General features: G+C 29.2%; 1 protein-coding gene across 1 annotated transcript in view; it reads right to left on the bottom strand.

Moving 5' to 3' along the window:
* The window catches only part of LOC142318372 (rho-related GTP-binding protein RhoN-like), a 191,479-nt gene that overhangs the window by 5,730 nt on the left and 161,746 nt on the right, over positions 1-24,003 (bottom strand). The window contains exons 3-4 of the mRNA XM_075354955.1: positions 8,975-9,084; positions 5,626-5,760 (exon numbers count right to left, since the gene is read on the bottom strand). Coding sequence (XP_075211070.1) covers positions 5,626-5,760; positions 8,975-9,084 — 245 coding nt within the window. The remainder of the gene's footprint in view (positions 1-5,625; positions 5,761-8,974; positions 9,085-24,003) is intronic.

The raw sequence follows: 24,003 nt of genomic DNA, 5'->3' as shown, positions 1-24,003 counted from the left end.
ATTGGATTCCAGACAACACTGATAAGGTTTCAATACTATTTACTGATGAAGCCGCTTTTATGAGAAACAGAGTTTTTCAGTTCTACAAATAGTCATTTATAGAGCAAAGACAATCCACATGGTACAATGGAAACTAGTTTCCAACATAGATTACATATAAATGTTTGTTGTGGCATTATTTATGACAAAATTCTGGGACCATTTGTTTTCAATGAAAACCTTGTGGGAGATGTATACTTGAAAAATAATTTGCTGGCTTTTTTGGGGGATGTATCTTTATAAACTAGATTGCAAATGATTTTCCACCACAGTGGTGCAACGCTAAATTTTTGTTTAGTAGCTAGAAATCATTTGAATGCTAACTTTTTAAGCTGGATTGGACATGGTGGACCAATTGATTGGCCACCATGATCACCTGACTTAACGCCACTAGATTACTTCATTTGGGGGTCATATGAAAATGATAGTATATCAACAAAAAGTTACTACAAAAGAAGAGTTACTCATTAAAATACGAAATACATTGAATTTATACTAAACAGTCTTGAGCTGATACGGAAAGCCACCAGAAATATTTTACGTCGGGCAGACTGCTGTGTACAGTGTGAAGGAGGAATTTTGAACAATTAGTGTATCAGGTTTGTTAATCTGTTCCCATTTATCATTTCATATATTTTATTTTTTTGTTTTGCTGTATTAAAAGTAATGTTTATTAGGTATAGAAAAAATAATATTATTTTCTGTCTATTTTTGGTTTGTTTTGTTTCAATAAAAAACAATTTTTAGAAGATTTTATTTACTTTTCATTGACAGTATTTACATTAATTTTCTCAGAATTAAATTTCCTACAAGTTTTGTTATTGTCCACAAGTTACTTACTTTTTAAATGTTATTTACTGTTTATTTCCACATTAATTAGTCATTTAACAAAGCTATTGTACTACAAACCTAAAAATACATGTTTTTTGACACCAAATTTTGTGTTTTATGTTTGATAACTTAAAAACTACCAGAGTTACAGTTCCAGAACCTGTTTTATCCTACTTCCCAGCTTAAAGTACATATGAAACTACCAACATTACTCCTTAATTTGGGTTCCAAAAATTACAATAGGTCTTTTTTTAGAAGAGGTGAAATCTTTCGCTAGCCGTAACTTGAAAAAAAAGTGTTTTCAGACCTATGTTTATAGAAACTCCTTTTAGTATTTTCACCCGTACAACATGTTCTGAAAGTTTCTCCTCTTCTTTATGGGACACCTGCATATTATCATATATAATTATGATAATGTATAATACTACATATCATACATTATCATATATTTAGTAAACATAGAGACAAACACATACCACTGATAAATATTCTATATGTTAACATTTAAAGAATATTTTACTGATTCAGAATCCTGTGAAAGTGTTATTAAAAATTTTGTACTGGTACATCAGGAATTGTATTTAAAATCATAAATTTATATAAACTGTATTAAATTTATTTCAATTTTGTAAATATAAATATCTAGATATTATTAATATACTGAAAATGTTACTTTATCTGTAATCTATTGATAACAAACAAAAAAAAAACCTAAGAATATGTATAAATAAATAAGTATATATATATATATATATATATATATATATATATACACACACACCTAACCAAACAGTTTCTAAGAAGCCTTACCTTAAGACAGTATTGTAAAAACTGCATCAAATAACCACTCATGTACTAAATCAATTGTAATTTTCATTTTAATATTACAGTAATGTAACAAACATGACACTATGTACATAGTTTATTTTAGTAGTTTTAATTTTTTGTAGTTTAATTAAATAATTCAATCATAATTAAGGATGTGGGATCATGCAAAAGTACTTTCATGTTAAAATTAAGATAAGACACGTCTTATCTCAATATTTTGGACTAGGTGGTTTATATTATAGAATTTAAAATGTAATTTAACAGTACAGAGGAATAATATGAATCTTAAAAATATTAAAAATCAGTAAAAAAAAATATATATATACGTACATATATATATTTATATAAAATTAGGGTTTATAAAATAGGTAAGTTTAAATGTAGAGCACTCTCTTTATACCGTATTTCAGTTTTTGAAAATGAAGGTATGTTAGTTATCCAATGTTTGTTATTGTTTATTATTATCTTGATATTATACATTGTAGGTTGATTGATGTAAATTTGTTGTTCTTTAAAAAGCATAAAAAAAAAAGAAAGCCACTCTTATAAAACCTCCACATTTCTTTCAATCTTTACTAAACTACGTCAGGTATTGAAAGAATAAAATGTTTTTATTCTAAATGAAATAAATAAATGTTTTTATTCTGTTTAATAAAATGTTTTATTTTAAATGTTATTATTAATAAAATGTTTTTAAAGAATAAAATGTTTTGAATATTAAAGGAGAATAAGAGGAAAAAATACATCTTTTTATCGTTTGGTGGGATGGATTATCTGGCCTTGAAATAGCTACAGGAGCTTTGTGAATTTTGAATTACATTTTAATGTATTGAAGTATATTTTAATAGTTTGTGCTTTACATTTTAGTAGTACTACTGATAGGTTTTAGATGAAAATTCTGATACATTATTCTTGAACATAAAATTTTTTAAATTTTAATTAACCAGCTCTCTAAACCCCATATATTAACACTGGAGTATTTTGACATCTCATTTTGTGGTTCAAGTGAATCATTCAATGGTGAAGAAAATAATAATCTATCCCTTCCAGTATTCCTTATTAACAGTTCTCTCTTCGTAATGTGAATTGTAATACTGTGTGGAGAGCTTGTCTCTAAATGCAGTAATTAGTTGAATACCAATGGGATATTTCAGTATCCCGTGTAACTGTTTATGTTATAATTATTTGACACTCTTTGTCAGCACTGGTAAGTGTTTCAATTTTCCCATAATAGGTTTTTCTATACCTTTTTCTCAGTACAATTTTTATAAGTAAAAGCATATAAATTGAGACAATACAATGCACTTAGTATTTTTTTTTTCTTAGATAAAATGGGTGGTACCATTTTTGATTTAGCTCAGTTACTTATACTTGATTAGGAAGAAAATGGTTTAAATGTGATGTTGAAGACCAACATTAAAGGACAAAATTGAAGCTTACAGGCATGATACAGATATGGAACAGGAAGTTGAAAATACTGATACTGAAGATGTACCAGAATTAGCAGATGATAAATGACAAGACAAAATGGAATAAAACATCATTTCCTACTTCATGAAGAACATCCCATAATATAGTACTGTGGATTCCCAATCTGTTAAGAATAGCAAAATCCATACATATTGAACATACAATAATCAAATTTCGGCCATGATAGAAATACGAAAACTGCTTCTGACAATTTAGAGTTTTTTAGGCATTGTGTACCTTGTAGGAGTACCCACATCTTGAAGATGTGGGTAGACTGGATCACAGTCTGATCCGTCATCTTGAAGACGGTCTTTGGCAAGTTGATCTGAAATTGAGTTGGCATATATTCTCAATGTTTTACAACAGATTTAGATTTTTATATTGCTCTATCAGATTTGACAATATAAATGCATGAAGTAAATGTGGATAAATTATCAGCAGTCACAGATATTTTTCAAATATTTTTGTAAAAATGTGTCAGGAAACATTTATTCAAGCTTATAACTAACTGTTGAACAGTTAATTGGATTTAAGAAAAGATGCGTCTTTAGGCAATGTTTAACATCAAAGCCTGAAAAGTAGAGGAACAAGGGTTTTATTGTTGACAATGCTGAAAATATGAGTAAAAGTAATTTGCAGTTTTGGTCCATGTAAGCTGAATAACTCCCTAACAAATATTGTGGAAAAAATTATGGAACCAACAAAAAAAATCAACAGAAATATTAAATGGATATCAATTTAAAAGTATTCCTTTTAGCATGCCCTTAATAAATGAAAAGAAATTAACAATGACAGGAAATATAAAAAGCAATAGGAAAGAATTTCCAAATATCTTTAAAAAAATTAAAAACTGAACAGTTCAGATTTGGTAATAACCTGTTTGAATTCTAATAGCTCTCTAATGATGCCAGAATGAAAAAACAATATTTTTTTTATAGTATCAACAGTGCACTGTGACCAGGTAGTAGAGAAAGATTCTAAGAAACTACAAATATTATGTTATAATAATTAAAAATATGGTGTAGATGTGGTTGATAAAATGTTTGTGCTTTACAATATGATTAGAAACAACAGACCTTAAACATTATTTTCAACATAATGAATATAGCAGCTATAAATGCTATGAATCTACTACAGAAAATAAAAATTATCATTAAGTTATTAGAAGAGAATTTCTGTTTTCACTAGCAAAATTCTTAACAAAATCTTCAGCGTTAAAAAGATTTAGGATGAAAGTTTTTCTTAAAAAATTAGAATATATCTAAATGTTGAAGATTTAACAACTTCCAGAAGCATAGAACACCATAAAAATTAGCTAGAACTGAAGAGGGATTTTGGTATATCTGCCATGAAGTAAAATTAAAAAAGAAACACAAACTTTTTGCATAAAATGCAATATATCGACTTGAAAAGTCTTCCAAAATAACATAAACACTGTTTGTGTGAACAGTAATGATAGTGAAGAAAATTTGTCAATTATGTTCTGAACTACAATAATCTTCATTTTGTTATTTATAGATTTAAAGTGAATTTATTAAATTTTTGTTCCAATAATTATTTTGTGATTTATTTTCTTATTAAATCAGCTGTGTGTTGTACTGTAATTATATCATTAAAAATAAATATTTATCATAAATTAATATAAAAGCAAAATCAAAAACAAAGTAAGAAATTAAACAAAAATATTAACTTGAAAACAAGCCAGCTACTACTACAATGCCTTGTAATCACTGAGATGCAATTTCCTACCTGAGTAGTGCAGTGTTAATTTAATTTACAAAATGTGGTGGTCTTACTTTTGCTTTATCACTTCCTAAGCTCTTCTAAGTGGATTAAATGTAAATCTGTTTTAAACTACAAATGTTAATTTTCATATAAACATTGATTCATAAAATAATATTCTAATTAATTATTGATCTTATTAATTATTGTTAATATTTTAATGTGTTTTTTAATTATTATAATTATTTTGTGGAACTTTATAATATAAATGTACGTATTATAAATCTATTTTTCAAATTCTTTTATTTCTGAAACCCTGTATGAAGAATTTCAGACAATTTTAATGAAAAAAAAAACCGAAAATCTTTTTTTGAAGTTATAATTATAATCTGCATCACTTGTGTGAAGAGATGAAATACTGTTTGATTGTTTCATTAAAATCAGTGCAGCTCAAAAAATATAAATACTACCTAAATACATTATTTTTTGCATGATTGGTCAGATAATAGTAATAATCAAATATTATTTTTTATTAAATTAACAGTAATATTCATATAGTTATTAGCAGTTAAAAAATTCAAACATTACAAGATGCAATTTTTCTTTAAAGTTTCTTGACAGAAATGTATAATTAAACAATGGTAACTAACACCATCACACATGTACAAAAACATATATTAATCAAACAAAATTTAATTAAATTGTTGAGTATTATCAAAGTAAATCAAATATTACCTGTTCAGATGTGACTGGTATAAGTTGGTTTTTTGCTAGGTTTGATATGATATCAATATTATTTCGCAAATCACTTTGACATCCGCAAAGTATGACTGGAGTATTATCACAATGTTGTCTAATTTCTGGATACCACTGTTATAAAAATAACAAGTTAATAATTAGCATGCTATAAACATCAGATACAAAGTGAGAATCTTACAAATTGAATTCCATTCATAAATTTCAATCATCTAATTTTACATAAGCTTACCGATTTCTTGTTTATACTTCTGAAAAGATTAACTTGAATTATTCACTTTCAAATCTTGTTAATAAATACTTTTTTTTTTTTTCCATCTTTTAACATACTGGGGCAACCAGGAATCGCTGTTAGGCATCTCGTTAGTCGGCCCCACATGTAATGGCGGATGATTACCCCCACCCATCCTGTCTTCGTCCACTGTGGAACTCACCCATCGGGGGTCTCCTACATATCTCTGAGATAACCGAACCTCCCATTCAGGAAAGCCCAGATACCCCTCAATGTAGGAGCTACCCTTTATCTAAAAAGAACTGCATCTAACAGAGCTTAACCTCGACAATCAAAGGTAGTAACTTCTCTGAATTAGCTCAGAAAAACTGATTTATTATCTCTTTAGATTAATTATTACTCTACCTCTGAATACATTACCTGGGAACTTTGTGATCTAATGAAATAGTAACTTATAATGATAAAAGTAATGTTATATCACGCTCAATTTATATTAAAATAGTATTTTGAATTGCACCGCTATGCAGCAGTTGGTGTCTTTGAATTTACGAATGATCTTGTACAAAAACTTGGTAATGTACTTGAAATAATAAAATTCATATTTTTTTGAAAATATACTACAGCTTGTTTTAATAGTAAATGCTCTTATGTAAGTTAAAGTACTGAAGATGAAACAATTTTTTTAATTCCCATCACTTCATAAAAAAAAATAAAATTATTAGTTTACAAGAGATTGTAGCTGCTAATAAAACACAAAATCATGAACAGTAGGAAAGTGTTGCAAATGATTTGTTACATAAAACAGAAATAAATTCAATTGGTAAAATTTTTAATCAACAATTAGAACTATTTGAACTAATTGATGGAGAAATAAAAAAAGTTCATTTAATAATAATATAAAATGTGTGTCCTCAGATACAATAAAAATCAAGGGTTACACTTACAAAGCAATAAGTGCAATATTACATTATGGATCTTCAATTCGTGAAGGTCATCATAGTAGTTTTATTAAAAAAGGAAAAATATGGTATTAAGTGAATGACATGATTTATCAACAAAAAAAAAAAAAAATTGGCTGCGAAATTCAAAAAAATGTATATTTGTTTGTTCTAGAAAGGCAACAAATTTTAATAATAAATCCATAAGATAACAATCAGTAATTCATAAAAAAAAAAAAAAAAAAAAAAAAAAAAAAATAATCTAACAAAATGCAGTGATACCCAAAAAAATTACAATGAAATTATAAACCGTACGGTAAGTCTTGTAGGTATCATTTCTTCTATTCAAAAAACAAATTTTCTGTAATATAAATAAAATTGTTTTTAACAAAATGATAATGATATAAAAAAAGCTAAGACACAACATTTCTATTATCAAAATCTGTTATTAATTTAGAATTTTGTTAAAAAAGAATACATGTTAAATATATGTAATAGACAATAGATATAAAATAATAGATAATAAACAATGTTTAAACATTCCATATAAGAAAAAAATTGAAAAATTTGTTACAAAACTTACTGGCCCGATTTCATTTATTAAACAACGAATAATCATAAGAATTGTACTATTTCTGTAAATGTGATACATATAAATGAAACACATTGAAAAATTTAACACATTTTTCTATTTTTTGCCTATGTATGGAAAGCTTAAAATTGTTTATTATCTATTATTGTATTTCTATTGTACATTACATATATTTAACATGTATTTATTTTATAAACAAAATTCTAAATTAATAACAGATTTTGGTAATAGAAATGTAGTGTCTTACTTTTTTTGATATCAGTATCATTCTGTTAAAAACTTTATATTACAGAAATTTTTGTTTTTTGAGTGGAAGAAATGATACCTGCAAGACTCTAACTGTATGGTATACAATTTCATTGTAATTTTTTTTGATAAGAAAATTACTCATTTTTGTTTAATGAGCATATAACACTTGAGTTTGCAAGAATTGCTAGTTGAAGTGTTGTGAATAAGAGTAGTGTTAAAACTAATCCTGGTCTGGTGATGAACAGAAATATGATTCTCTTATTGGGCTGGATGATATTACTTGAGTTTTGGCATGCTTGATATTCTGATGTACAGTATCATATTAAAATCAGTGAAAAACTCCTCTAGAGACCACTTCACTTATAATTTCCCTAATATGCCAGACATGGATGAGCCTGTGCCATGTGTTCTCTAACAAGTAAAGTCAATTTTTTTCAAAAGAAAACATATGATACATCTTGTGTCAAACTGATAATGTATACTCGGAGCTATTATGATAACACTAAGAGAAAATATTTTGTTTCTTATTTAAAATTATAATGCTTTAAAACAATAATCTTGAATCAAATTTTATAAATACAACATTATTAATAAATTATCAATGTTTTCAATCGCTTTTGTAACTACCTTTAGTGACTGATGTTATTGCTGCCAGTTTTTAAAAGTTAGACTGTGATTGAAATTAGTATGCTGGATTTGAATTGTATCAGTTCATTATTTAATATATCATGGTTGAATATTTATCTTTGTAAAAACATTCAAGTTCATTTTCACACATAAGCAGTGGCTAAGAGAAAATAACACACAGATTAAAATGTACGTTATTGATCAAACAGAACACAGCTTCAAACAGAGGTATTATAAACATGTAGCAACATAAAATTTACATTTTTGCCAACTATTTCATAAACACAAATTACAAAACAGGATTCATAACAAGCATGATATTCATACATAGACAGGACCACATCTTAACACATCAAAAGTTAAGAAATATATTAATGTACCAACAACAACGACAATATATTAAATGAACACAATTGTCAACTAAGTTTTAACTTAAAGTAAAAAAAATATGGCAATAACATCAGCTAAAACCAGAGTGAGAGCAGCAGCAGCATCATTCATTAAAATTAGTTGGAAATTATAACACTTGTTAACATTTTATTTGGTTTGAAAAATTATAATTTTCATCGCTGACCATCAAAGACAAAAAAGTATAAAACATAATAAAATAAATTCTATATTCTTAACAACAACAGTAGGTCTAAATAATAAACAGTACATAATGAAAATATATAATAAAAAGAATAATACCTTGCTTACAGCATTGTCAAGAGAAACTGGATCACTGACCCTAAAGCAAAGTAAAAACACTCTAACATCTTGATAAGCAAGCGGTCTAACACTGTCATACGCTACTGCACCTAAACATACACAAACAAATATTAAATAAAATATTATAAGTAATTTTTAAGTAATCATTAAAGAGATTAAATTAGTTTGATTCAAAAATTAAATTATATTATAAAATTTAACTAAAATCAAATTTAAAATATTGCAATAAATAAATACAAAAAAGCAAATGTTACTGTTTACCTATTACACACTTTTGTCTCAGAGGGAATACAAGAAGGAAGCTTCTTTCACTTCATTTTAAAAAGGAAAAGTATTTTTTGTTCATTTTGTGAGAGCATTCATCTAATTTACAAAACATTTCTATAATTTGAAGTCATTTAAAAACTATTTTACAAAATCATAACAAAAAATTAAAATGAAAAATTCTAATAATTCTACTATTAGATTTAAAAACTTTCCAAGCCTCTTTTATTGATGGTAAAGTGTCTATTTAAATCTACTTTGTGTAGTTGTTTGCTTCTTGACTTTACAAGAAATACTTTAATTTTCAGATTTATGTGATCAAATTCATTATTTGATCAAATTTTGGAAGTATACCTTTACCTTTTAAAATATTTTGGAACGATATATATTATAAAATGAGTCACTAAAAATTTATTATAGTGAATTGCAGTATATATAACATTTCAAATACATTTATATGCTTTATGCATACTTTTTCAGTGTATGTTGTACGTACAGTTTAATTTGGCAGCTGAATTTTTCCTTTTACTGCACTGCTAAACAAATATGGTAATACAACTGATTATATAAATGTAATAACAGCTTAATTTTAGAATCATCATTCTACTGTGCATAAAATTTACAACTCCCAAGTATAAAATAGACACGTATTGTTTTTCGTTTTTTTCCAAAGTAAAAAGAAGTTATGATTATTTGTAAATTGAATGTCTATAAAATAACTCGCTTTTGATATAATAAATTTTAATCTAATATTTAATGACTCGGTATTAGATTATGAACAGGAAGGATAAATTTTTAAAATTTTTATTTTCAGGGAATTACGAAAAATAAAAGTTAATGAAGCACTTAAAAATACAATTTTAAGATATCAAAATATAATTTTTGGCGGAATTTCAACATGAAAAAATACTTTAAACTGTAAATCATTCTTAAATAATTTTTTTTTAAAGATTTAAACAGAAGGGCATTTTGGAAAAACTGATAATTCTACTTATTAATTCATTTAAAATGGGTGAAGGCTAATTAGCAATAATGATTGTATTGCTATAAGTAAATTATACACTTGTAAAATTCACTTGCCTTTACTATAATACAGTAATGATGTAGATAAATTTTAAGGAGACTCTGTATTTTTGTTCAAAATTAAATGTATGTGAAAGAGATGACAAATTTGTAGCGTTAGCCTGCTATAAATTACAATTATAAAGGATTATGTTGTTACATGAAGTAAGGATAATTTGATTTCATTAGACTGCTGAAAACGTTTTATTGAAGGAAACGTATTTAAGGAATTCAGAACAATCAAACACAAAATCGGATATATCCGTGTAACGAATCAGCAAACGTAGTCAGCCAACCACAGCCCTAACTCTTTAGTTCGTATTTTTGTGAAAAAAAATTTATCTGTATCGCTTGATCTTATTCTGATTTCAAAATTCTCCATCAAATTAATTTTGCTTTAGCGGTTCCAACTATATGATAACTTCCCAAAAATACAAACCATACTGAAAATTCAATCTCATATCAAAATGTGTATAAATGTAATTATAGAGCAAAACTGCTATATAAAATTAGAAATTGTAATTTCAGAGAAAAATTGGTCTGGATAGTAATTGTCCTATTTTAGAGAGCCCTGAATAGTAAGTAATTATTCTATATTAAAGAGCCTCCAATTGCATTAAAATATTTTTCTTGAACGAGAAAAGTTTCTTATCTATGTAAGACCTGGTGAGAACTTAATCATTACAAAACCTTATATGCTTTCTATTTCTACAACTTCAAAAATATATTTAAACAAACTTAAACCGCCTGAAAGTTGATTGCTCACCCATTATTTTATTTAATTGAATACTGCATGACGATTTTTAATCTTTTATTTCCATATCTTGCTTTCCTTTATTTATTTTGATTTATTGTCTTTTTTAGTTCAATTTATTATTGTTTTTTTGGCAGTCGTGTTTTTTAATTTTTACAATTGTATTTATTATATTAAGGTTCCATCATGATTTTGTATTATACTAGCATATACACCGTATGAATTTTGAAAATCGGACGATTGATTGCAGAAATATTGTAAGAGCACCCCATTGTTTTTGCACCTCCGAAAACAGCATCCCAGGGGCACTCCGTTTGTTATCAGTTGATGGTGGTGGTCTAGCCTCGCACGATGTACTCGCATCACCTCACCACTCTAGCCTCACACGCAGTCCCCACGGAAAGCCCATATTATTAAACAGAAAATGTTTAATTTATTTAATATTGTTTTATTTTATTTAACGTAAATTTAATACTATTATTTTTTTTAATATTACTCATTCGATTGATCTGAATCATTCAATTCAAACCCAGGTAACAGAGTGATAGAACCTCACAGTTAACAGTTTATTAATTCAATTCATTAAAGTTTGTGCTTCAACTGGCAAATTTCCACTATTTATATATATACATGTAATAGTGGAGAGCGTTTTTTAAATGGTTAGGTGGCTATTCTTTTTCGGATTCTATTTGTAAAACTAAACAAAAAATATCCTTAGGAAAAATGGCAATTTCTCCTTCGTTCTCCCACTGTCCGCCATTTTGTTATATAATAATTAATATCTCAAGTTCGAATCACATTGGTGTTTGATAAGCGTCTTGGTAATAAAATTTTAAAATTAGCAAAAAAATCAGGATTTAAATACCTTTGCAAATTACAAAATGGCGGCCATGTTTATTTTTATATCTCCATAAATATTAGTTTTATCAAAATTTATGTTATTTTTCTAAAATATTAAGCCTTTTATTTTGAACTAAATGACATTTTATTTTTTTAAATCGGTTAACAAATAGTCGAGTTATGGGAGAAAATTGATGTAATTTTGTGTCATAATTATTAGGTCTATTATTGTAACAAAATTATTACTTAGATTCTAATTTACTATACTAGAATTAACAATGAATAAAAATAATTAATATTTCATCAAATTGAACGCACAGTGGAGGACATGAAAACAGACATATAATTACAACAAATTTTCTGCCATAACTCACCTATTTTTTAACAGATTTTCTATTTCCTTTGTAAAGTACAACGTTTAAAGAAAGAATGATGAACTACGGTTTTGCATCAATATTGCGAGAATATTTTTATTTAACGAAGATTGTTTCTTAGTCGACGCGTATGGTTTCTTTGAGTGGAGTTATTTAAAAATAAAATTTTAGACAATAAACCGAGATCAACTGATGAGTTGAAAAACTACACCGAAGTGAGCTACATAACTGAAACAACAGAACTGAGAATGATACACTACCGCCTAATGGTCACTAAAAACAAATAACATTTTATTAGATGAAGATTGGAAACCAAAATTTAATCGTACGTTAACATATTAGAAGGAATAGTTTTTCTAAGAATAGAACTCAGTGTAAAACTTGATTCTTTGAATTTCGTAATAAAAAATGGATTTAAAAACGGTTCTTCCTTCTCTTTTGAAAATGTAGGCTAATTGGAGCGTTTCGTGTTGTTTAAACAAACCCATACTAAAATAACATTCAATAAAGCAAATGTTATGATTTTTTTTATATCAGTTACAAAATTATTATATTCAAATGTGCCTTTTAAGATAAATTTCAAAATAAAGCTATCTATTGTAATGAGTACCATGATTCGACTGCCGGAAAATTTCGACATATCTTCGCGTTTCACATCCCCAAAGCCACCGTCAGTTCAAAAGTTTATACATAAATTTATACATATATATATATTTCACTTGCTTGTGGACACGATAACTGCCGTAATTTTCTGACAATCACTTTCAAATAAAATATAACGACCCAAAAGCTTAGTCGAGTTCGTTAATGGGAAAAATCGGACCAACAGGGTGGAAATGAGAGGGCTTTTTCAAATAAAAAAATCGCTATAACCTTACTATTAAGTAAGATATCGAATTTATTTAAAGTTCCTGCATTCTGTGGATAAGGGGGTGAAAGGTATCTAACTAAAGTTTTTTTGATATTACCAACCATTGACTCAGGGGGTGGAAAAAATGGCGTTTCGAAAACAAAAAATATCATATCTCCCTTAATAGGCACAGTATCGAATCGGTTTAAAGTGGTCCTTAATCTTCTAAACATTACCTAAAATTTTGTCTGAAACAATTTTTGATATGACCAACCGTTACGGCAAGGGATGACCAAAATATTGCTGGAATTGTAAGAAGATGGGGCTTGTCGTATGCTAAACATGTAATCATTGTCGTATAGAGTAAATTTGAAGTTTTTCTTAACGTTAAGGTGGAAATATTTTTTATCTCCTACTCAGCATTGGTGAAATCTACCTCCGCCTTCCGGCGTGCAGAAAGGGATTTTTTAATTGCATGAAGTACACTTCCTACATCTCAATGGAATTATTAAGAAACAAATGTATAGATAGCGCGAAGAAAAAATCTTCGTCACACTCAGCAGCAACTACAACTCATCGAAAACGTTAGGCTGTGGTATGAGTAAACTAAAATCATACCATAATAAAAGACATTCGGACTGATCATATTGGTGTAAATTAATGATGGACATGAGAAATTTTTGATTCTAATAGATCCGTAAATACGATCGAGACACTTTTTTTAGCAAGTGATTGCAAAGGTTTCTTTCAATGAGAGAATCAATATGATTCCAACAATTACATCGTTCATTAATATAAGACTAAAGCACAAGAGTTGTTTTAAAAATGCAATATAATTTGAAAGCACGAGGTATGATTCCCGCACGACCATTTGAGCGTGATAGAGTGTTTTATTAAAATACTGTTGCATGGCCAGCAGAGTTAGCAGTGGTGCTCGGTCGTGGTCAATCGCAGGTTTTAGCGAAGTGTCTAGAAAAAACTTGCCGGAGTTAATATTATGCAAAGGTTAGAATAGGTTAACGGAAAATATTTTTAGTATGTTTTGTAATTGTAGACGATTCTCTACAAATTAATAAATAAAGTACTATCAAATTGAAAGTCATACTCTTTATCATGTGGGTTGGATTTAATACAAAGAAATCTATACATTAAAAACTTGATTTATAAAATATTTAAACTAAAAGACAGAAAAAAAAATATTACGAGGTCATTATTTCTGATTTTATATAAATCTAGGGAGTGGAACCTATTAACCTACGAACGATAATATTTGTACCATCAATTTAACAATAATTGATCACCATTAATAAAACTATAGCTAACGCTAAATAAAAAAGAAGAAAAAACAACAAATAAACAAAACGATTAAATTTCTTTGCACAAGGAAATATGCTTCCAATAGTTATTTTCGAAGCTAGTAAGGGTGTATCCAGTCAACCCAATGTTGCTAGCTTAGCGAGTATACCGTAGTTTAATTAATTTCCAAACGTATATTTGCAATACATACAACAAAAGAATCTCATAAAAAAAATACTTACGACATACAAAAAGAGATATTAACTGTAAAACGAAAATTTTACATACAGTTCATAAAAAGTCGTGACCTTAACGCCCTTGAGTAAATATCAAACATTAATGCGTTAAATTTGACATAAAAACATGTTAGACGAAGAAACAGATCACAAATCAAATACGCTGTTTTGCACGTATTACAACTAATTTCTATTCACATAATCATGCACTTCCAACACCACTGCCGAAGAAGCTGTAAATTAGAACCGAGCACTTCTGGAAGCACATTTTCACGTACTCGGAAAGCTATTTATTTTTTAAACCGGTATCCTGTCAAATACCTGCATTAAATATGAATGAAATTTCTCCAAGAGAAAAATAAATATCACTAGTGTATTAACCGGCAAGATAATATGTTCGGGTTATTTATCGAAATATTTTCATCCAATCACGAAGCTCCTTCAATTTTTTACGTTTACATCGGTAACTTATCATAATGTAGATTAAATAAATAATCAAGTGCAAGATTGCAGGAACAAAAACAAAATGTAACTTATGTAGCTTGAGCGTTTTATAAAATACAAGAAAAAAAGGAATAAAGAATATCCAAAAATATAAAAATTAAATTACAGTACGTCTAAAAAAAAAGAAAAAAACAGCCGTTCCATTAAGCTGATATAATAGTTACATTTAAAAAGTTTATTGTTAATAAACTGTAAATCGGATAACTTTCAACTAAAAATCTGATTTTATACTTCTTGCGGATATTCTCTAATAACAGTAACTTAAAACGTAAAATGTCATTAGCGTTAACGGAGAATTCATTTCAACAGTTTTTACTCCGTACAAAACAGCATTCTTTAAAGTACCAACCGCACGAAGCAGGCTTTTATTTGGTGAAGAGAGGGGTGTAGTAAATTTACAGATTTCATAATTTCTCTTTTTCTCTCTCTCCTTTTTCCTCCCTTCTTCCCGTACACTATCTAACACAATCATGCACAGGCGTATGCACGCGCGCAGAAAAATTAATAGAAAAGAGGGAAGAAAAAATGGTAAAAGAGTAGAGAGAAAGATCAGGTCATAATGTACGTTGTGTAACTTGCAGCTTTCCTAGCGCTTGTTTTTCTCTGTTAGAAATATTTGAACGCAGCTGTAACAAGATGAAATGTTCATACAATTGTGTGAACAATTTTAACTAATTGTAGCTAATCTCTTCTTACACTTAGTTATAAATGGAATAAGAAAAAGATTATTCATTTTTATTCTTTATGAATTATAGGTGCTTATTGTAATAAGGCGATTAAAGTTCCTTAAAAATTGAGACCTAAGTACTAAATTCGTTTGATTCGCCGCGATGAGCGTGAATTTTAATGAGTTTCAGAATGTCGGAATTTTATTATTATTTACATGTTTGTTTACTTATTTAATACTTTTTTTGGAAATGGGAATCAGAACCTAATTTTTTTATTCAGTTGGTAATAAGATGATCATCTTAAAGTATAATAATCATATAAAGTAATACTGGTATTGAGATTATTATTAAAGGCTCGAGTGAAGAAATCACAGCGAGGCGTGTAGTAAAACAACAGAAATGACTCAAATATAAAAAAATTTACCATATAATTAGCATTAGCATTGAGAGGAGAAAGTGTTAGAAGACTAATTTGGTTTCAGAAAAAGTATAGGGACAAGGGAAGCAATTTTAGCGCTCAGATTAATAGTAGAAGGAAGATGAAAGAAAAACAAACCAACATACTTGGCATTTATAGACCTAGAAAAGGCATTCGATAACGTAGGCTGGAATAAAATTTTCAGCATTTAAAAAAAATTAGGGTACAAACACAGAGGTGTTAATTCCCTCACGCAGAAATCGACGGGACCGTTGACAATATTGTAGCCGTTTTTCTTTGTCGGGCTCAAGAAGTCGATGAACCGTTTGAATGCGATCAGGTCAATTGTTTGGTCGCCCGATGAACAGTTGATTTAGACAAATTAATTTCAGCAGACAAACGTCTGATCGATTTATTTCGCGAGGCGAGTAATCGGTCTTTGATTTCAGTGACTGTATCTGTATTCAACACTGACGCAGATCTTTTGTGTTCCTTGTTATTAACAAAACCAGTCTCTAAATTTTGCAACTAACCTTAATACTGATGTTTTGTTAGGAGTTGATTTATCTGGGTACTTATGGCGAAACAAATCTTGGACTGCAACCACTGATTTCGTACTGAAGTACGACTCAACAATGAAAAGACGTTCATCTAGCGAAAACACCATCTTGTCTCTAGCAATACACTGAACGTTATGATTGCATTGTTGTTACTATCGGTAGTGTTCTACTGCGTCGCCGCGATGTTCAGATGTTGGACGACTCCATTTCAGTAACGAGTAAGGGAGTAAGCTTGACTTTTGAAATTTCATGGATGAGTGATTGATGGGTTGCGTTTTATATGGGACACCCTTTAGTAATTCTAGCCGAGAGTAAAGAGAAGAAACTTGATTTTCGATGTGTTTGATTTTGTTACTCTTTTGTTTAACACAATGAAAAAATAAAATCAATGAATTTCGTGATTTTTAATAAATCACTGTGGATCAATACTAGTGTCTAGTCATATGATACATAGAGAATTTTTTCCTTATTTTTAAGGAAAAAACAGGGAACTCATAACAGATCTCTTTCACCATTTATTATCTTTAACAATTTTTTATGTTGATGTTCTGGAAACATCCAGAACTTTTTCAGATCTTTATTTTCTAGATCAGGTCCGATAATATTACTTACGAAGGACGTTAGAAAGCGAGATTTAATTTTTGGAGGATGGTGAACATTTTTTATCTCGAAAAAACTTAAAAGGTTTTTTCACGTAGCGTTCAATATACATGTATTTGTAGAAAAAAAACGTTTTTCCAACTACTTACTAAAGAAAACCTCATAAAAAAAATTTTTCTCACCAAAATATTAATGAAAACCTTATTAATATTAGCTTTAAAATTATTTTAAAAGCTCTCTAAATTAGCTTGTAATTATCTTGAAAAATACTTTCTGATTTCAGGAACTACAAATCTATTTGTAATAAGAAATTTTTGTCATATTTCCGTCAGTGAATTATAAAATTCTATAGTTTTACACATTCATTTTCTGTAATCAAATCAGGATTATGAATATTATGGCTGTAAAATTTCAAAATAAACAACGCATGGAAAATTTGTATAACGCTACAAATGATTTTGAATGGGAAGCTAGGATGGAAAGAGGTCTCCAGAAATATCCTGGAAGATTTTTATTAATAGCTAGTAAACTAACAGAGATCATTTGGAAATATTACTATATCAGCTAGAAATGGGCTCATGCGAGTGAAACTTATTTGAGATTGTGTTCTTAAATTTCACGGAAATTACGTTTAGTAATAGGGAAAACTTTCTTAAGAACTGAGGGATCAGTTAATGAAATTACCTCCGTGGGTTTGTACAAGAATATACATAGTTTTTTCTTATTTGATTGTCAATTTAAAAAAAAACAAAAACAAAAACAGGTTATTTAAAAAAAAAATGTATCATGATCGATTTAATAGTTTTCTATAAGAAATACCTTCTCTATCCAAGAAAAAAAATACTAATAGAACAAGGAGAAGAATTTAAGAATAATTCGGCCCGGTAGTTTTTGAGCAAATGCTCTTAACGTTAATACAGAATGAAAAGTGATTCACCCTTATTTAAGAGAAAAAAAGCGGTGTAGGAATGAGATAATCTCTGGCATTGTACTTTATTTTTTTTTTTAAGTTTGGAATAAAAGTAACGATGAGTTTGGAACTTCTCATTACTTTACTATCGCAACCAGGACGAGTGGGAAGCAACGTCCACGCAGTTTATTTGTAGACAGGGTCTGGGTCTACTTTATACACATCATCAAACCACTACACTCATATGGGCGGATGGTTTGTTAGCTAAGATGAAGAGAGAGGCAGGAATGTTAATAAAGGATCCATTCACAAACACACACACATACACCACCGCTTCGTGCAGGTCTAAACACGAACCAACAATTCGCTGTGCAGGGGGAGGTCATAGGACAGAGGTGCATTTTCTATAAACAAACTCATCCTGCTCGAATTTCAAACCGAATGAGCCTACTTCCTGTTCTCTTTTTACCAAAATAAAAAAAGAACGAGGAATGTGCCACGTTTAACAACGTGCTTCTGTATTCCTTAAGGCTTTCTTAAATTTCATGAAATTTACCGATACTTAAAAAACAAAAAAAAATTAAATGATTTAACGAAACGGTTTATTAAAAATTGAACATGATTTATTTAAAATTACGACCTAATATTTATCTTGATACATATAAAATATGAAATTGTTTTTCATAATATTTTCGACAAAATGATAATGTTATAACAATTCTATAAGGTATGATATCGATACGGAATTTACAATATATACTTACTGAAATCCCCTTTTTTAAAGAATTTTTTAAATACTGTATTGGATGCGTTTCCAACAATACTGATTTCTCATTCGGAAAATCGCATCTATTGTAATTAATAATCATGTATCGTGCCACTATGCGATTGAGATAAATGTTGGTTGCATCTACTAGTTTTAAGCTGTATTAAAAGATGAAGATTATAGCTTGTAACTAATATTTCCCACAATGACTACCAAATTCCAAAATAGAGGTTTTGGTTGAAATATTAACTCTCTTCCAGACTTTGTGTTATTCATTTAAACTTATTACACATATAATCGGCAGAATATTCTAACAAAGACTAAACAATTTTTGTTAAGTATCTTTAATTTACAGAATAAATCAGTCAATACTGATTCTTGTATTAAATTTTGTTAGTAATGCCAAGATTTTCACTCAATTACGCAGGAAAAATAATTAATCCATTAATAGTTAATTAATTTTAATTTTTACAACGTTTTACTCTCTGTATTAATATAATAATAACTGAAAATAATAAAATAAAATCCGTTTCATTATTATGAAAACATTTGTTGAACCACTGAATTGAAATATTAACTGATTAGTTCGCATACGGTTATTTATTATTATTTTTAATTAAACGTTCTGATTTATGGTTTATAATACTATTATAGGTGTAATATATTTGGAGCTATGATCATGTTTGGTATTTTCCGGATAAAACAAGTAGTACAACCTATTATTTATATTTCTTTTCTTAATTGAGATTTCCAAATATTCTGTAATCATTCACAACGACAGCTTAGAAGTAAGATATTGTTTTATTTAAATATTTCTATTCGTAATGTGGTTACCTGATTAGTCAATACAAAACCGCACTGAAATACAAAGTTGAGTAACAGGTAGCGGTTAAACTCACACGACATCGTGTAATCTATCTTTCTTTTCAGTTCTACGAACTAATAATGTATGTATTAAAATTAACTTTTAATAAAAAAGAGCAATTATTATTGTACAACAATAAGGAAGCATTTAAACGTTAATAATTCGTTACAAAAAAAATTATCTTATAAGAGTTATTACGAATCACTTTTATAAAAAAAATTAAGTTTTATTCCACGAGTATTAAAAATTGTTCTCTTCGTTGCAGTTGCAAGCCTTAATTTACTTAAGAAATTTTGTATTAATCAAACTTGCAGGAAGTAAATCAAGCTTCAAAAGTCCCCAATTTTTTAGCTGCTTTCCCGGGGGAAGGGGATAATTCCAACGTTCCATTATTTTTACAAATAAGCAATATAAAAATATATACATTTTAGAACCCATGTTATCTACATGTTATATACATTAAAACATATGTAAATGTTTTAATGGTCAGTTTCGACCACGGTCGATTTCAATAAGTAGGAAATTAAAAAAAAAAAAAACGGACTGATACTTCGGCCCCTAATAAGTAATTTTTATTTATTGAAGCAAGAGTTTTGACATTTTTATTATTACATTAGGTATATATTTTTATTGTTTCAATTAACAACGGGATGGATAAAGGGTTTTGAAGGAAACAAGAATTTTGATTAAAAATGCTCACACTTTTAACCGTTTGTTAAAAAGAGTATATTTGCTACACAGGAAATAGATTTGTATGCGCCCACACACACACACACACACACACACACACACACACACACACACACACACACACACACACAAAAGGTTTCCCATACTGCTTACATTATTAATAGAATGTAACAGTATGTTGTATTCAGCGAAATAGTGTATTTCAGTAATACTGTTAAAACACAGTGTTCAGCAAAAATGCTACTACCAGAACCAAAACAACTTTTGAAATTGGTCTGGATAATGAAACCGACACTAAAAAAAAATTACTACTAAACTAAAAATATTCTTTGTTCTTAAATATAGGTAAATAATAATAGTAGGTAGACTTGTATTATATATAAAACTATAATGCATGCTATATATTCAAATTGTAGATGAAATGCTGTTCCTAAATATATTTCAATTAATTTGTTTATAAAAAATTTTAACAAAGCTATGGAACCTCGAAAGTTTTTCTATTACTGGGAAAAACATGAAAAGCGGATGATTTTATGAATAATCCTCATTTCAGGGGTTTTCCGGTTAAATTAAAACTCACAACAATGAACGAAAAAAGAATAAGTTTTAGTACGCCTTAAAACCTAATTTTTTTATCAAGCGATCCTAAAATATAAGAAACTTCTACTTTCGTGAGAACTGAGTAAATATAACGTCTACATTCACGTTTGTGACTACTCTATAATAATGATATGAATTTCAATTATAACATCGTAAAAATATATATGCTGCGTTAATAATAAAGAATAGTTATTGATCTTAAAAGATCGAAGTAGAATTACTGATTTTTTTTTTGGAAAGGGTATTATTATATTGTTAGAAAGTCATTTAAAGTACTCCTTCCATTAAAAGTAAAACCTACTTTGTTGAAGTTTACTTTTAGTTTAACTGGTCTCTAGTATAGCCGAATTACTCTGCCTTTCTCCTGCTATCTCTTATTTGAAGGGAACTCTGGTCAAAAGTTTGAAAAATATCTCCCACGAATTAGTCAAATAAAATCAGGAAAGTAGCTTTCTGTATAATAAATACATGTTTATTAAATAATTTTTCACATTTGATGGACTTAATTATTAAGCCTACCGTTATATTATTTTCATAGGTATTCTGAGAGAATAAATACTATTTTTTCTCACAAAGAGGCAGACTTCCTCAATATACTTTCTTTTTCCTGTTTAGCTTCCGGTAACTACCGTTTTTAGATAATACTTCAGAGGATGAATGAGGATGATATGTATGAGTGTAAATGAAGTGTGGTCTTGTACATCCTCAATATACTTTCGGTAAAGACATATGCCGGCCTCCGTGGCGCGAGTGGTAGCGTCTCGGCCATTCACCCGGTGGTCCAGGGTTCGAATCCCGGTCAGGCATGGCATTTTTCACACACGCTACAAAACATTCATCCATTGAACAAAACATTGCAGTCAAGCAATTCATTTTGCAGAATGAATTGCTTGACTGCGAACCCGGAAGTAAAGAAAAAAAAAATGTACTAAACTAAGTTAATAGATAGATTTTTTCGTCTTCAAGTTTCGTTAATTACATTTCAGACACTCGTTTGTATATAAAATAACCCAAAAAGAATCCAATTGATGTGATTATTTGCTTCATTTTTGCATGAAACACAGAATAATTAAAAAGCGTATTGTCAGATAACATTTCTACAAAACATTTATTATTTCTCTAGGATTAGACAGATAAAACCAACGTTTTATTTAAATAAATTTGATTCATTGACTGTATTAAATGATGAAATTGAAACCATCTTGTTTTTACGTTAGTTCCCTAAAAAATTCCATTAACGTCATCGAGTAGGGACCCGAGGGGTAGCTGGCAGAAAATTAACCAGAGATGATATAGCGAATTCTATGTCTGAAATTCAAGTGAGAACGACAGTGTGGTTATGGAATCCCAGCCTACCTCCAGTCGACCCACCGGGTAGGTCTAGTGGTGAACGCGTCTTCCCAAATCAGCTAATTTGGAAGTCGAGAGTTCCAGCGTTCAAGTCTTAGTAAAGCCAGCTATTTTTACAGGGACTTAAATACTAGATCGTGGATACCGGTGTTCTTTGGTGGTTGGGTTTCAATTAACCACACATCTCAGGTATGGTCGAACTGAGAATGTACAAGACTACACTTCATTCACAATCATACATATCATCCTCATTCATCCTCTGAAGTATTATCTAAACGGTAGTTACCGGAGGCTAAACAGGAAAAAGAAAGAAAGCCTACCTCCAGTCAACCCACCGGGTTGGTCTAGTGGTGATCTTATCATCGCAAATCAGCTGATTTCGAAGTCAAGGGTTCTAAGGTTCAACTCCTAGTAAAGGTAGTTGTTACTTTTACACGGACTTGAATACTAGATCGTGGATACCGGTGTTCTTTGGTGGTTGGATTTCAATTAACAACACATCTCAGGGATGGTCGACCTGAAACTGTACATGACTACACTTCATTTACATTCATACATATCATCCTCATGAATCCTCTGAAGTAATACCTTAAGTTGGCTCTGGAGGCTAAACAGTTAAAGAGAGAGCCTACCTCTAGTCCGTGGAGAACCATACCTATGCCGAAAAAAACAAACTGCAATTTTAATATCAAATAAATTTAGTAGCTTTCCGTTACAGAACACGAACCGAACGGAACCAGCTAAGCCCCCAAATATACTTTACAATATAAATGATGTGGTTAAGTTATACAAACTGATAGAGACAGACGTGGGTAAGGGAGATTACAACATACGACTGGTAGGAGGAAAACAACTTAGAATAATTTCTAAAGCTGTTGAGGTGTACTAGATCATAAATTTAGTTTCGTGAGAATTAATAGGTCATACGTTCACTAGAAAGAATCAACGAGCCTTTCATGTTATGATCAGGAACCTGCACTACTCGAGCCCAATGGAGATATCAGGAAAGAAATCGAAGGCCACAGGCACTGGGCGAGGGTTACAATAAATGCACGCCACGGATTAGCAAACGAGCCAACATCGACATTTTTTATGAACCTTGAGTTACAGGAGACCAATCTAAATGTATGAATTACGATAATTATAAATAATTATATGTATATTATAAATATACGCATAATTAGGATTAATAAATTTATGAATTACAATACATAGCGAATTGCAGCGTGTCGTTCGAAACAATCTGGAAACTAATGAAGCCTGCTGCGTGCATGAGGTGCCATCAGTACGAGTACAAAAAAAAAATTGCATGAGGTCCTTCCACTGTGTGAAATGTGGGAAAGGACACCGAACGGCCGATACATCCAGAAAAGACATTAGCACTCCTATAACCTGTTCTTT

This window comes from Lycorma delicatula, chromosome 1, assembly GCF_047948215.1.
Source record: "Lycorma delicatula isolate Av1 chromosome 1, ASM4794821v1, whole genome shotgun sequence".
In the NCBI taxonomy this organism is placed as follows: domain Eukaryota; kingdom Metazoa; phylum Arthropoda; class Insecta; order Hemiptera; family Fulgoridae; genus Lycorma; species Lycorma delicatula.
The sequence above is the reverse complement of the archived record's forward strand: the minus strand, read 5'-3'. Positions and strand labels throughout refer to the sequence as shown.